Genomic DNA, 15,852 nt, shown 5'->3' with positions numbered 1-15,852 from the left:
GATTCATAACAGTAGCAACATTACAGTTATGAAGTAGCAACGAAAATTTTATGGTTGGGTCACAACATGAGGAACTGTATTTAAAGGGCCAGAAGGTTGAGAACCACTGCTCTAGGATGACAGGTGTTGTCTTAGGGCATCAAGATCACTTCCCTCCGGCTGAAGTTGCAGGGTCAGTTAGCTGGCAGAGGTGGTTTTTCTCTTGTCCCGCAGTATGATTTACTTTCCCTCCAGTGATGAATGATTTCTCCCCAGCTTTGGCGCCCAAAAGCTATTTCTCTCCTGTTTTTCCTCAGAGAGCCTGAGAAGAGAGCCATGCACTTGCCCTTCTTTTGTCTTATCAGCTGCTCACCCTGCCCTCTATTGTTCTGTGTTTGCAGTGGGGAACCGACAGAAGGGAGAGCACTCCATAAGGGTGGCTGGCAAAGAGAAGTGCGTCTACTTCTTCTGGCAAGGCCGGCAGTCGACTGTGAGTGAGAAGGGCACGTCAGCTCTGATGACAGTGGAGCTGGATGAAGAAAGGGGTGCCCAGGTACGTCCTGGAGAGTGCTGCACCAGAAATGAGAGAGCTGGCCCAGCATGTGTCGCCTGGTCCCCTAAGGGCCCGATTCCAATGAACAAAGACAACTCACCCAACACACTTTGAGTCCTGGTCCGGCTGCTCCAGACTTCAGGCTGCACCTCATTTTTCTCCCCCCACCACTGGGCCAGGAAAGCCCACCTGTTGTAACATGGTCTTCAACAAAATGTACCTGCAAATAGCAGATGTTTACAAAGCCTTGGTTTTCAGTAGTAGTAACTGTCCGTTATTAAGCTGGCTCTAGGCTATAATGGTGAGGAAGACCAGGACAGATATGGTCTCTTTCAAGTTTGTGGGGACAGACAGATAATAAATAAGTCAACGAAACAGCCATGTAGTTTTACATAGCAGCAAATCCACAAAACAAGGACAAAAGGCTCATAAGTGTTTTTTTAAAGTTTCCACCTAACTAATCATCAAGGAAAGGGACATAATAAAATAAAAAGATGCTATTTTCCATTTCTAAACTTGGTAGAGATTTTTTTAAAGTCTGGATCGGGGCTGGCAAGGGCTCCATGGGATGAGAACCTTGCATGCTTCTGCTGGAAGTGTAACTGGAAGCAGCCATCCTGAAAAACAGTTTTGGCTCAAAGAACCTTAAATGTTCTTAAGCTTTAATCAGTAATTCCACTTACACAAATGCACCCTAAGGAGATATCAGAGATTAATGTAAAAATTAATATTTCCAACATCTGCATTTCTTAGACTAGCTCGAGTGGTTTTTCTAGAACAGGCCAGATTGCATCACCCCTGGCTCTCCAACCCACGGCCTACATTCTCAGCAGCCTGCCCATGGTCTCCCAGCACCCTCGGGCAGCCCTTCTAGAACAGGCCAGATTGCATCACCCCTGGCTCTCCAACCCACGGCCTACATTCTCAGCAGCCTGCCCATGGTCTCCCAGCACCCTCGTGGGCAGCCCTGCACATCTCTCCAACCTTCCCTGTTTTTGCACAAGTCCCTACTGCTCCAGTCTTCTTGCTGCTCCTCACACCTCTTCCTACCCACCCTGGGCCTGTGCAGTCTTACCCTTGGGTCTGTATGTAACTCTTAGGCCATATGATTCAGGTTTATGCTCTTAGCTCGTATGATTCAGGTTTACGTTCCAATGTGCTATTTTTCTCATAGCACTTACTACTATGTACAACTACAGGGTTGTTTTGTTGACTTATTTATTGTCTGTCTTTCCCCACAAGCTTGAAAGAGACCATATCTGTCCTGGTCTTCCTCCCCATTATAGCCCAGAGCCAGCTTAACAACAAGCAGATTCTACTACTACTGAAAACCAAGGATTTGTAAACATTCTTTTTAGGGTTTGGATTACCTGTGCCTCAGATTCCCTCCTTCAATACCAGCAATTAAGAGCTGGCTCTCGCAGATATTTTTACTATCTTGAGTAAACAGTGAACAATAGCAGGAGGAGGGATAACAGAGGCATTTTCTCCAGAAACAGAGCACTACTCACTTAGCCTTCTAGATTCCTGAGATCCAATCCTCTTCTGCTGTGGACTATATTTTATCCGTAGTCGTTAGTGACCGTTGCATTTTCATCTATTCGTAATAATGAGTAATTTCAACTGCCTTTTTTTTTTTTTTTTTTGTAAAGGACATGAATTAATGCCCTCAAAATCATCTTTAGAGTTTTGAGTTTTAATCTATCTGGTTGAAGCATTTCATTTTTTTATCAATCCAACAGATGGAAAAATCACTTTAGGCATATAAAACACTGCCACAAAATGGCATTTAATTGTGCAAAATGGGCCCTGAGGTTGACAAATTAACTCATGGTGAGAAATGCTTCCTACCTTCAATGTTCCCCGACTGCCAGCCTCAATAAACACTTTCCTCTTTAAGGGAAAATGTCTTGCCAAAGTAAGCGTCAACCCTGACGTTATTATGGTGCAGCTAACACCTGATGGAAGAGAGTGCGTCACCAGGCCAGGGGAGGCCTTGGCTGGTGGAAAAGGCTCTGATCAGACTCTCGCAAATGTTACAAAAGAGACAGTTCTTTCCCCCAGGATTACTAAGTTGGTGATTAGTCATCCTCATTGCTCAGCGGTGTACTTTGTTAAAAATGTGTTTAAATCAATCGTGTTACAGCTATACCACAAAATACCATGTATATATCAAAATTCATGTTTTAAAAAATATTCAATAACAGACAAACTTTAAGTGAAAAAAATCAGGGTAGAAAGCAACATGAAACAACAATCATATTTTTGTTTGGAAAAAATACATACCTGAAAAATACTTTGAAAGTAAAGTTATACACTAGATTTTTAATAGTGGTTATCTTTAGATAATAGTATTGTAACTGGCTTTTGTTCCTGTTTCTTGTATTTTTTTTCACGTTTTCTGCAATAGGGTGTATAATTTTTATGCCTTTGGAAAACCAGTGCAGGTTACTTATGTTAATGTGCTTAACTTGGAAGGTCCAGGTCCTCCAGGGAAAGGAGCCCCCCTGTTTCCTGCAGTGTTTCCAAGGGGGGATGGTGGTGCACTCCGGAAGACGGGAAGAGGAGGAAGAAAATGCGCAAAGTGAGTCACTTTTACTGTTCGAATTAGATTTTTTTTCCTCTCCTGGAAGGTGTTTTTATAGGCGTGGGGGTTTAGAGTAAGTCTCCCTTCATATGGCCATGGCTTTCCCACCGAAAGCCACCTGATGTCTGCCTCATAAAGCAGCTTTATGGGGGATCTCATCCTCCCACCCCCATGTATGCTGGAGGCTACAAGATTACCTTAAACGAAATCCTCACAGTGACTCTTTAAAAAAGAAAAAAATCAGTGGATTGTCTATTATAAGTTATGAAATTTTTATTGGCCAGCACCCAAAAAAAACCCCACAAAAAAACCCTTAGCTTTAGAGGTTTTTTATATATGCCTATTCTGCGACTTACCTAGGCATTTATAAATTTTGTAAAAATGGTATCTCTGCATCGTAAACTTTTGACAACCTATTCCTAGCTCCAAAAGGAATTGTGTTCTGGATTGGCAGTGAGATGGCCCATGGCCTCAATCTCAGTGGTCGGCAAACTGCGGCTCGCGAGCCACATGCGGCTCTTTGGCCCCTTGAGTGTCTCTTCCACAAAATACCACGTGTGGGCGCGCATGTACAGTGCAATTGAAACTTCGTGGCCCATGCGCAGAAGTCGGTATTTTGTGGAAGAGCCACACTCAAGGGGCCAAAGAGCTGCATGTGGCTCGCGAGCCGCAGTTTGCTGACCACTGCGTTGCTGTTGACTGCTGAGGATGGCCCTGAGGGGCCAGTCTTCCTGTGCAGCATACCTCCTAACCCTGTGCCGCTGATGCCCCCTACAGGTGAGTGGAGGCTGTACTGTGTGCGAGGAGAAGTGCCCATGGAAGGAAATTTGCTGGAAGTGGCCTGTCACTGTAGTAGCTTGAGGTCCAGGACGTCCATGGTTGTTCTCAACGTAACTAAAGCCCTCATTTACCTGTGGCATGGATGCAAAGCCCAAGCCCACACGAAGGAGGTCGGAAGGACTGCAGCAAATAAATCAAAGAACAGTGAGTGTTGAGGGTGTGAGGGCCTCTTCTGGAAGGGGTTACCTATGGGACTCGCAGCCTAAGGCCAGAGGGTTCCCTGGATTCCTAGTGGACATCCCAGTGTGTTTACAGTGACTTCACTAAAGGTGGTTATGACCATTGTCAGGGTCTAACATTCCAAGTGGATCTGATGCATCTCGGCCAAAACCTTCAACCTGAGGGCTTCTCCCACTTTTTGAGGTTTTATCTGCCTCAATAAAAGGCAGAGTGAGGGGTGATGAAAAAGACCTCAACAAACTCTTTCATTTCTTTATAGGTATGACTCAGCTGTTGAATTATAAGCCTAAAGTCCTATGTTACTTAAACAGAGCAAATTTCAAATATCTTTTAGAAGTTCAGGGTTTTAATTTTGTCAGAACAGTGGAATGTTAAAAAGCACTTAGCTAATGAAGAGTTTGGTGTAAGATGTTCTTCTTTAGAGAAAGACTGTATTTCTGCATTCTGGAAGGCAGCCTCCTAACAGTGAGTTATTGGGTCCCTGAGGCAGTTCTCAGACACAGCCCACCAGGTGGAGGCCTTTATTCCTCTCCCAGGCAGGTACCGGCATTGACTACTTATACAGAGAAAACACACTGTGCCACAGCATTAAGTGAGGACCTCAGGAGGGGGCTATACCAGCCTGTCACCTGTCTAGAGGCAGGCTGCTGCTGGGGCTCTGCGCTTCCTAGAAGCTCATGCAGCATGGACATAGCAATCTGACAAAGAAATCCAGTGTCCCCCAGTCCTTCAGGAGATGCCCAGCGTTTCCTCGGTGAGAACTTGGAGCACCTTGTAACATCTATACCAGCGGTTCTCAACCTGTGGGTCGCCAACCTGTGGGTCGCGACCCCTTTGGGGATCGAACGACCCTTTCACAGGGGTCGCCTAAGACCATCGGAAAACACATATATAATTACATATTGTTTTTGTGATTAATCACTATGCTTTAATTATGTTCAATTTGTAACAATGAAAATACATCCTGCATATCAGATATTTATATTACGATTCATAACAGTAGCAAAATTACAGTTATTAAGTAGCAACAAAAATAATTTTATGGTTGGGGGTCACCACAACATGAGGAACTGTATTAAAGGGTCGCAGCATTAGGAAGGTTGAGAACCATTGATCTATACAGTAAAAATGAGGAATTTCCCAAGGTCAAAACATACCACTGAAGTGCAGTTTGATAAAATCCATTCTCTGGACATCAAAACTTGTGGGCCTGCTTTCCCTGTGACTGCTCTAAAACCCAGCAGTACACGGAGAGGGAGGAGAGGAGAAGGAGGGCAAGTGAACCTTCAGCAGGCAGCTGGCTGTGAAGCAAGATGTTTCATCTCAAAACACCATCCTGAAGGCCAGCGAGTGGGGAGGGATGATAAATGACATTCTGTTAGGTATCTGAAGGCATTCATGGCCCATCAGATTCTTTACTTGGACCTCTGAAAAAACAACAACAAAAGAACAAAGAATCATTCCCTCATTCATTCAACAGTTCTTGAGCACCTACTTGGTGCCAAGCAGAGGTTTAGGGACTAGGGACTTGCCAGTGAGTAAATCCAAGTTCTGTCCCCATGAAGCTTATGTTCCCGCAGGAGAAGACCAGGAATAGGAAATATGTATATTACATATAGAAATGTATATTCTATACATTACAAATTATATGTAATTGTACATTCCTCTCTAAGGACCACGCCAATCCCTACCCCACAGAGCATGTTTTTATTTATTTGTAAGAATTGATTTAGTTAGAAAGTAGAAGAGGAATGGTGAACTCACCTGTAGATTTAATCTTGAATAATTTTGTGCTGTCAGTACTTCCAAAGCTTAATAAAAATGATTGGTCTTCATACAGATGCCCCCTGGAAGCAGGACTGCATAGTAGCAGCAAAGTGACAATACACGAGTGTGAGGAAGGCTCCGAGCCTCTGGGATTCTGGGACGCGTTAGGAAGGAGAGATAGGAAAGCCTACGACTGCATGCTTCAAGGTAATACCACATTCTGTAGCTTCTGGTCACTCATTTATGCAATACATATTTATTGAGCTATGTACGGTGCATACGGAATTAAATCTAGGCTAGGTCCTCATGGGCCTCCAACCCAACAAGGCTAAATAATATGTATAACTAATTATAATGCCAAATAAAAATTCTGTGTCATGAAAGAGGTACAGGTGAAAGAGGTTGAGAATAAAAACTTAACAACATTACTTCTACCAGGAAAAATCACACCCAGCTCCACAAAGACACTGCATTTACATGGATCTGGAGGTAGGTGAGACTTGAGAGGAAGAGGAGAGGAAAGTTCCAGGAAACCAGATGAGCAATGACCGTGTGAACCTATGGAACAAGATGCTTTCAGTGTGGCCAGCTTCCATGGTGCAGGGAAGGGGTGGAGTTTAACTTAGAGAATATGTCAGTTTTAAATGCAAAAATACAAAATATGTAAAGATCAACTTAAATGCAGATTAACATAAGAAGAAAAGCTAACAATTATTAGGCAGTTAGGATGATACAGGCACTGTAAGCACCTGATAGACATTAACACATTTAATTCTTACTGCTCAACAAACACTCTCCCATTTTTACTGATGAGGAAACTGAAGGACAGAGAAGTTAATCAACTTTCCCAAGATTGGACAGAAATGGACTGTACACATAATCCCTCTATTATACTACCTCTCAATTTTTATAAATTTTTATATAGTTTTTTACATAATGAATATTGATGGAGAATGTTTGAAAATACAGAGAAGTAAAAAAGAAAATAAGACACTTATAATCACATCTCAAAGATAACCAGAATTCACATTTCTCTATTATATGTACATATATATTTTGTTAATAAAATTTGCTCTGGCCGGTGTGGCTCAGTTAGTTGGAGCATCGTCCCTTACACCAAAAAGTTGTGAGTTCGATTCCCAGTCAGGACACATACCCATCCCTGGTCGGGGCACGTAGCCGAGGCAAAAAACTGATGTTTCTTCTCTCTCTCATTGATATCTCTCTCTCTCTCTCTCTCTCTCTCTCTCTCTCTCTCTCTCTCTCAAGTCAATAAAAACATTTCCTCAGGTGAGGATAAAAAAAAAAAAAGGAAAAAGAAAATTTAGATAGCAGCCCTAGCTGGTTTGCTCGGTGGATAGATCATCGGCCCACAAACTGAAGGGTCCCGGTTTCGATTCTGGTCAAGGGCATGTTCCTCGGTTGCAGGCTTGATCCCCGGTCATAGTTGGGGCACATCCTAGAGGCAGCCAAATGATGTTTCTCTCTCACATTGAAGTTTCTCTCTGCCTGTCCCCCTACTTTCCACTCTCTCTGAAAATCAATGCAAAAATGTCCTCAGGTGAGGATTAGCAAAAAAATAAATAAATTTGGATAGCATTATACATATTGTTTGTAAGCTGGTTTCTCTTTTTAGTTTTTTGTGAACAGTTTCCCAAGTTGTTAATATTTAGACTTTAATGTCTGCAGGACATACCATGAATGTTCTCACATATATGACATTTTCTACCTAACCTGGCTCTTAGAGTTGGAAAGCTGAGTTTGGTTTCCAATTTTTCTCTATTATATAAATACTAGAGGCCCGGTGCATGAAATCTGTGCATGGGGAGGGGGGTGTCCCTCAGCCTGGCCTGCACCTTCTCTAATCTGGGACCGCTGGCTCCTAACCGCTCACCTGCTTCCTGCCTGATCACCCCTAACCACTCCGCCTGCCTGCCTGCCTGATCGCCCCTGACCCCTCTGCCTGCCTGCCTGATGCCCCTAACTGCTACCCTGCCAGCTTGATCGCCCCTAACCACTCTCCCCTGCTGGCCTGATTGCCCTTAACTGCTCTCCACTGCCTGCCTACCTGCCTGATCGCACTTAACTGCCTCTGCCTCGGCCCCCACCACTGTGGCTTTGTCTGGAAGGACGTCCGGAAGACGTCCTGTCTATCCAATCTAATTAGCATATTGCCCTTTTATTAGTATAGATAGAGTTGTAAATAATTTTTAAAATAATGATCTGCATTCATTCCTAGTTAAGGTAAATTCCTAGATATGAAATTGCTGTGTTCAACTATATCCATATCACCAAGTGTACCCACAGAACATTTGCGCCAAGGTTCATTCACCAGCAGTGTACAAAAGTCTATTTCCCAGCACAGTCACGGACGCAGTACATGACCTTTCCCACCTTTGCCAACATTGATGGGGGGAAATGTTGTCTAAACATTGTTTTCACTTATTATTGTAAATTAGGAGTACTGTTAAACAATTTCTATATGAATTATTCAGCCATTTGTATTTCTACTTTGATGAATGTTTTATTTGTGCTTTTTTGCACATTTTCACTGAGATATTTATCTTTTCACTAAATTCCTTGGTATACTAAAGATATTAAATTTCCTTATTTTCCATTTTTACTTGCCTTTTCATTTTCTTTGTTGGTTTGGGGGTATTTTTGCAATGCAATATTTTTTTTTATGTTGTCAGTGCATAAATCTTTTCTCCTTTGATTACTTCTTTTGCAATTATAATTAAAACAGCCTCTCCACCTCCAAGTGCAGATAAATCCTACCTATTTTTATACTAATTCCGTTATTATTTTGTGTTTTACGTGAATTCTCCAATCCCTCTGAAATTTACTTTGGTACATATTTTGTCTTTAGCTTTGTTCTCTTTTCTTTCCAAGATCCTGGAAATTTTAACTTCACACCCCGCCTGTTCATCCTCAGCAGTTCTTCTGGAGATTTCTTGGCCACGGAATTCATGTATCCTGCCCGAGCCCCCTCTGTGGTCAATTCCATGCCCTTCCTGCAGGAAGATCTGTATAGTGCACCGCAGCCAGGTACGGCCCCCAGAGGGCAGTGGTCATGGGAGCAGCAGAAGATACACCTTCCAAAAAGCCTTTCCATTTCCCCTTTTCACTTATTAGGCAGTTTTTATTTGCCAAGTACTCTGCTAGAACATTTTTTTATATCATCTCATTTAATCTTCACACCTACCCCAAAAGAAAAGTGGCATCCACCACATGTATAAGAAACTCGGTTACTTAACTCGCCCAAACACATCTGTTGGAAAAGGTTGAGTACAGCAGTATTGGGCCCCGTGTCCACATCTCTCCCTTTTATCCCTGAAGCCCCCAGCAGACTTCTGCCTACATCCCTTTGGCTAGAGCTCTGTCACATAGCCACCCCAGATGCAAGGGAGCCTGGGAAAGCAAGTGGCCAAGGGGCAGGAAATTGGGAGTATTTGCTGAATTAGGCAAAGAACAGTATCCGCCGTACCAAGGCTGCACAGCAGAGCCATAGATCTCGCCCAAGCTGAGGTTTGTTTCTACTCGACCACCACCTCAAGGCAGGACCTCTGTGCTCTCATTCTGGTTGGGACAGTCACAGTCACCGCAGACTGGGCTGTGTTTATAGACCTCTCTGCCCTCCCTGCAGTCCAGCCCAAGGTCGGCCGCCCCTGCCTCATGGCTTCTCCCCTCTCCCATAACAAGAGCCTGGAACCACTGGCAGCCCAGGTCACCATGTTAAAAGCTTGATGGGTATACACGTCATACTGTGGGATATATTAGCAAGGATCTTTTAAAAAGAGAGGCTGCTCCCCACCCCCTTCATCCTCTGGCTCAGGATGGGTTACTAATCTCCACTTGGCTATTCAAGTGTATGGTTTTTACAGAATCCTGAAACGTATGCTCGGACTCAGAGCTAACTTACCTAGCAAGTGAGGGCCCTATGCCATGTGGAGTAAGAGCAAGCTGATGGTTTGATGAAGAGAAAAAGTGAGGAACACCATTTTTAGCACTCATTCCTCTCTAAAAGAACCATGAATGTACATCACCTGCGAAGCAGTCATACACAGGCTGAACTCAGGCCCAGGGCAAGCATGAAATACTCTCCAGGTGTTCATGTTCTCAAGAGATAAATGGTACTAACACCCCTTGAGTGGCATGTGCATTACCCCTTCCACTCTTAGCAGCCTGTGGACTCCCAGAGGCCCACTGGTTGGGTCTGCAGTTGAGGACCCAAGGGAGAAGGAACGGGAGGAGAGAGGAGGAGAGGGAAGGAAAGCGCCTGCACCATCAGTGCCACCTCTCTGCCTAGAGGCCCTTTCCCCTCCCCCTGGATGTACAGCCGAGGGGATTCTCCCCCTGACAGAGGCAGCCTGGAGGGAAGCACCTGCTAGGCTGGGGAAGGGCCTGGAAGGAGCTTCTGAGGGTCTGGTCTGTCCTCGCCCTCACAGCGCTTTTTCTTGTGGACAATCACCATGAGGTGTACCTCTGGCAAGGCTGGTGGCCCATTGAGAACAAGATCACCGGTTCCGCCCGCATTCGCTGGGCCTCGGATCGAAAGAGCGCCATGGAGACCGTGCTCCAGTACTGCAGAGGTGAGCGTCTGCGGGAAGGGGGCTGGGGCCGGGGCCAGCCAGGTGCCCCTGGGGGATGGTGACCAGCATCGTTCAGAAGCTAGTGCCCAGCTGGTTCTCTGCACACTTGGTCAGCATCCCAGACCAGGCCTTCCCTTTCTGCATGTGCCAGCCAGCCTTGATGAAGCCTGGCAGACAGTGATAAAACCAGTTTTCTTTGCCTTTAACTTTTGAGGCTTATTAATTTTCAGATTCATGTATTCTCAACTGCCAGCACGAATGAGATTTCGTTTTTCTTTTTTATATTATAAGCCATTTAACTTGTTGCCCTGGAGGTTAGAGGCTGTACAGTTGACCCTTGAACAACAAGGTTTGAGCTGCGAAGTCCAGTTATACCCAGATTTTTTTCAATAATTATACAGTTGGCCCTCCAAATCCATAGTTTTCATATCCAGGAATTTAACTAACTGCAGATCAAAAAGTATTTTCGATCCATAGTTGGAAATCTGAGGATGCCAACTACATGCATTGTTCTACACCATTTTATTTAAAATAGGGGCCTGAAGCATCCATGGATTATGGGATCTGTGGGGCATCCTGGCACCAATACCCTGTGGATATTAAGGGGCAACTAAGTTTTGGGGGAGTCAAAAGTTATCCACATGGGGTGTTTGTACCCCCAGCCCCCTGTGTTGATCAGGGTCACCTACATTGTGGAACGCCCTGGACTGGTTAAAACCCTTCTGCACTCAATCATGACACTCTCCACACACGGCATCGCACTGTCGTGGAGTAGAAAGCTCCCCCACAGACTGGAAAGCCAATGGCAACCTTGTTACCATTCATTATTATTTATAGCGTGATAGCTAAAAAGAAAGGTCTATAGTCAATTCATGGTTTTTTATTATACTGTCCATGTAAAATTTATGGACTTTTATATAAATTGAAGACGTCAATAATTTTTTACCTGAATTTTAAAGGTTTTATTGATTAGTTTAATGTCACTAAGTATTCAATGGATTCTGTTCTTGAAGAGCTCTTTAGTAACAAATAACTTAATAAACTTCCCACCAAATGTTTTAGCTAAAGTGGCATATAAAATGCTGTCATTAGCTGTTTAATTCTCATTGAACTTGATGCTGCATTAGTACTACACTGAGTGCAGGAAGAAGAGAGTCCCACCCAGAAGCACGGAGAGAGGCTTTCTCCCGTCCAAGGACCCAGACACATTTTGTCATGTTCAGACAGTATAGAGTCAGATGGAGTACATGCAATTTTATGCAAAGTTGTATGCATAACACAAACATTATGTAAACATCTTCCAAGTGTTGTTATGAAATACTCATAACTTTGACTTTAAGCATGAAGTCAGGAGATCCAAACAGATAAGAAAAGGTTTCAAGGGAAGTCAGAGAAAGACAAGGTCTCCGTGCCCACTCGGGGTCAACTGACACTGGCATTCTGTGTAACCACAGGAAAAAATATCAAGAAGCCGCCGCCCAAGTCCTACCTGATCCATGCGGGTCTGGAGCCCCTGACATTCACTAATATGTTTCCCAGTTGGGAGCACAGAGAGGACATTGCTGAGATCACAGAAATGGTGAGCACACCCCTTCCCTGGGAGGGTGGGTCCCTGCCTGGTGGACTCTGGTGAGCACACCCCTTCCCTGGGAGGGTGGGTCCCTGCCTGGTGGACTCTGGTGAGCACACCCCTTCCCTGGGAGGGTGGGTCCCTGCCTGGTGGGACTGTGGGTGGACTTTCCCTTGGGGAGAAGCATCCCATTGCATTTTCAAAGTGAGAACATGTCTTTCCATTTACGACATGTTAACAAGTCTGTGTAGAATTAGCTTAGGAAGAAGAAAAGCCTAAGGAGAAATCAATTAAAGTATTTTGGTAATTTTCTACACATAGTACTCAAATTAAAAAACTGAAAAGCAAAGGTGAATTTAATTACTTTAAAAATATCCACAAATAAAAGCTGACATCTCTTCACTCTGTTAGCTAAAAATATGTTGCTTCTAAAGGGCCGCATGAGGCACAACAAAGCTCGTGTTTCAGACATTGACCTTGTATTAAAAGAGATACAGAATAATTCTGAGATGCATTAACATATGCAGATAACTAAGTGAATGAATGTATTGTGAGTCACTCCTGATAAGGTACTGCTCACTATCTCATTAATATTCTTTTATGAGACCACCTGGCATTAGCACCTGAAGCATTTATCAGAATCTCTATTGCCAAAACATATTGTGAACCAGAATGTTATGATTTCCATCTGCACAGAAAAAAGGAAGCTTCCTGCAACTATATTGAGTTTCTTAATTTCTGAGGTTTTTAACATTGCTAGCAACAGCAGTTCCAATAGTGTTTTGGGTTGGTGGGTAATAGGCTGGTAGGTCTGTTTTGGTTTTCTTTCTGTGTAGGAGAACTGTTTTTCCGGGAAGGGCGGAGATGGCATGAGTGCATTTTATAGGAGGTCTGAATAAATTTAAACAAGAAAAGTTCATTGCTGCTTAACAACGGAGGAAGCCTTTCATAGTGCAGGCATCACTGCCAATACTACCCTGTCTGTGGCCAAATGGACTTCGTTACACAGGGAGGGCTCAGGCAGCCTGCTGTCTGACATAGTTAGTGAGAAGGCTCTGTTCAAGATAACTATGTGATCCACCAAGTTTCAAAGCTCTAGGGAATAGGAGCACTGTCGCTGCAGTCTAAGTTCAAGGCCATAAATCATGGCCATTCTTTGTATTCATGCTCCGTCACTGGTGTTGGTGGGGAACTGTGCAATGTCTTGGGCAGGCTGTAGGCTTTTGGCCAGTGAGCAGTTGGCTTCCCACGTCAGCAAGTTGTAATGATAATGAACATTCACTGAGAGCTTGGTCTGTGCAGGAACTGCTCCAAGCACTTTACATTCATTTCTCCTTTAATGACCACAACAGTCTATTGAGATGAATCATATTATTATCCCCATTTTTCCGATGAAGGAGCTGAGGCACAGAAACAGGAAGCAGCTTGCCCCTGGTCTTAGCCTCAGGCTGTCTCTGAAACCCGCCTCTTGACCACTAGTCTATACCAGATACTGCTGCACTGCTGGCCAGTGGTTTTAAAAAAAAAATCCTGCCCTAGCTGGTTTGGCTCAGTGGATAGAGCATCGGCCTGCGGACTGAAGGGTCCCAGGTTCTATTTTGGTCAAGGGCACATGCTGAGTTGTGGGCCCAATCCCTGGTAGGGGGCGTGCAGGAGGCAGCCAATCAGTGATTCTCGCTCATCATTGATATTTCTCTCTCTCCCTCCCTGACCCTTCTCTGAAATCAATAAAAATATTTTTTAAATAAATGTATTATTTTTTAAAAAATCCTGATTCAACCGAAGCATATTCTAGATGCATTTTCTTCCCTTCTTTTTCTATTGTGGATTAAGAAACAGAGCCTGGGGGTTGGGGGGGCGGGGGTGCGATTCCTTTCAAGGCTAATTATTTTTAAATATTGTTCAGTAAGCATCATTTTTTGGATGCTTCTGGTGTTTAGACTTCAAATTTAATAATCTTATGTGATAATTCACTCAAATGAAATTCCCTAAGCTTTTCTCTGAGGCAGCCCTGAGACAGGATTTGTTGGACCTTTGGTAGAACTGGGGGGCTTTGAACAATTTCTTTCCACTTTAGAGCCCTGTTTCTCCCTGAGGGAGGGTGTCCAGGCTGGCACACAGATCGGACAGGCTTGTGTGTCTGCAGGCATGTGATAGAGCGTGTTGAGATATGGGACACAGAGTTTCTCTTCCCCCTCCTCTTCTCTAGGATACGGAAGTTTCCAATCAGATCACCCTTGTGGAAGACGTGTTAGCCAAGCTCTGTAAAACCATTTATCCCCTGGCTGATCTCCTGGCCAGGCCACTACCTGAGGGGGTTGACCCTCTAAAGCTGGAGATTTATCTCACTGATGAGGACTTTGAGGTAAGTGTTCCTTCAGGTAGGCCAGTGGGTAAACCACATGCTGGGCTGGTACGGGAGGCCTCTTCCTCAGCACATGGGCATTTCTCTCAATTCTTCCAGTTTGCACTAGACATGACAAGAGAGGAATTCAGTGCACTGCCCGCCTGGAAGCAGGTGAACCTGAAGAAAGCCAAAGGTCTGTTCTGAGTGGAGAGATGCTGGTGGAACCTGTTGTCACTTTCAATACCATTGGACCAGGAAAATGGATATTTTTTTGGACAGGCATTTTTAAAAATATTTTTTAATCAGAGATTTCAAAACCTGAAGTTATTAGCTCTACCGCTAGTCCTGTAGTTGTGTATTTTGTAAATGTTTAAGAGAACTCTTCGGAACTCTCTCCGCAATTCAGCAGGTAATGTTAATAAAATCTGCGGTGCAGCTCAGCGGCGCTCCCCAGCAGAGCCACAGCACTGCCCCCTGTTCCAGCTCAGTGTTGCCGATGTGTTTTAAGCAGTTCTCTTTATAAAGTGTTATTTTGATAGTTTATGGAGTCTAAAATATATATATTTATATAAACACCATATAAATCAAATATGTATTTAACAAAGCAGTATGCATTCATTCACTTTTAAGATTTTTTGGGAGGTGTCAAAGTAGATGGAGTTGCTTCTGCCGATACGTATCTTCACCTACGTATCTTCACCGTGTTCAGAAACGTCTTCTTCAGCATTACATTAGGTCTTACTTCTTCTGAGTGCTGCTTCCGGTGCTAAAACAGAAAATGTGCACATCCTGGCATGGAATCTGTGCAAGTTCACCTTTCTACCTTAATATCTCCTCAACATGTATAGTGCCTTGTTTTTATGTACAGTTTATATACATACAAGTTTGCTCTGCATTTTTTGATCATGGTTTGGAACATTACCTACAATTTTACTCTAAAATAGTAGAAATAAAAAAAACCCTTAATTTCTAATGCCTGTTGTTAACATTAAACATGTCATTTTGCAATCTAGGTCTCCAAAATAAAAGCTTCAGAATAAACACAGCAATTAACTTATTGGTTCACACTGAATTCTAAGCATGTTCCTTTCTGAAAAATATGTTTTTTGCAAATGTTAACCTAGTACCAATAGTCCACCATTAAACAGTATTTGCTCTTTTAATTGCGGTTAGGGCAAGATTTTATACAAGGTCGTAAGACTAAATAGACAGATATTCCACCCATAAACTTAGTTATAAGTACTACGTTAATGGCATATTTTTGTAAATCATCCTTTAACAGAAGCTCTTTACCTACAACTATATCTACATCTCAAATTCAGGATCTCTGTGCCTTTTCAAATATTGAATATATAAGGCATTTAGAAAACTTAAAAATGAACCAGAAAACTCTTCACAGGCTCATATGTTGTTAAAATCCTAGGTCCATAGTTTGAA

General features: G+C 43.4%; 1 protein-coding gene across 1 annotated transcript in view; it reads left to right on the top strand.

The window, feature by feature from the left end:
* The window catches only part of SVIL (supervillin), a 115,333-nt gene extending 99,846 nt beyond the window's left edge, over positions 1-15,487 (top strand). Inside the window, exons 31-38 of the mRNA XM_014547954.1 lie at positions 3,011-3,116; positions 3,897-4,107; positions 5,980-6,113; positions 8,799-8,954; positions 10,355-10,498; positions 11,953-12,077; positions 14,278-14,433; positions 14,533-15,487. Of these exons, the coding sequence (XP_014403440.1) occupies positions 3,011-3,116; positions 3,897-4,107; positions 5,980-6,113; positions 8,799-8,954; positions 10,355-10,498; positions 11,953-12,077; positions 14,278-14,433; positions 14,533-14,619 (1,119 nt within the window). The 3' untranslated portion in view covers positions 14,620-15,487. The remainder of the gene's footprint in view (positions 1-3,010; positions 3,117-3,896; positions 4,108-5,979; positions 6,114-8,798; positions 8,955-10,354; positions 10,499-11,952; positions 12,078-14,277; positions 14,434-14,532) is intronic.
* The last annotated feature ends 365 nt before the right edge of the window (positions 15,488-15,852 follow it).

Source organism: Myotis brandtii, unplaced genomic scaffold (assembly GCF_000412655.1).
Source record: "Myotis brandtii unplaced genomic scaffold, ASM41265v1 scaffold49, whole genome shotgun sequence".
In the NCBI taxonomy this organism is placed as follows: domain Eukaryota; kingdom Metazoa; phylum Chordata; class Mammalia; order Chiroptera; family Vespertilionidae; genus Myotis; species Myotis brandtii.
Note: the sequence above shows the minus strand (reverse complement) of the source record. Positions and strands in the feature narration are given on the sequence as shown.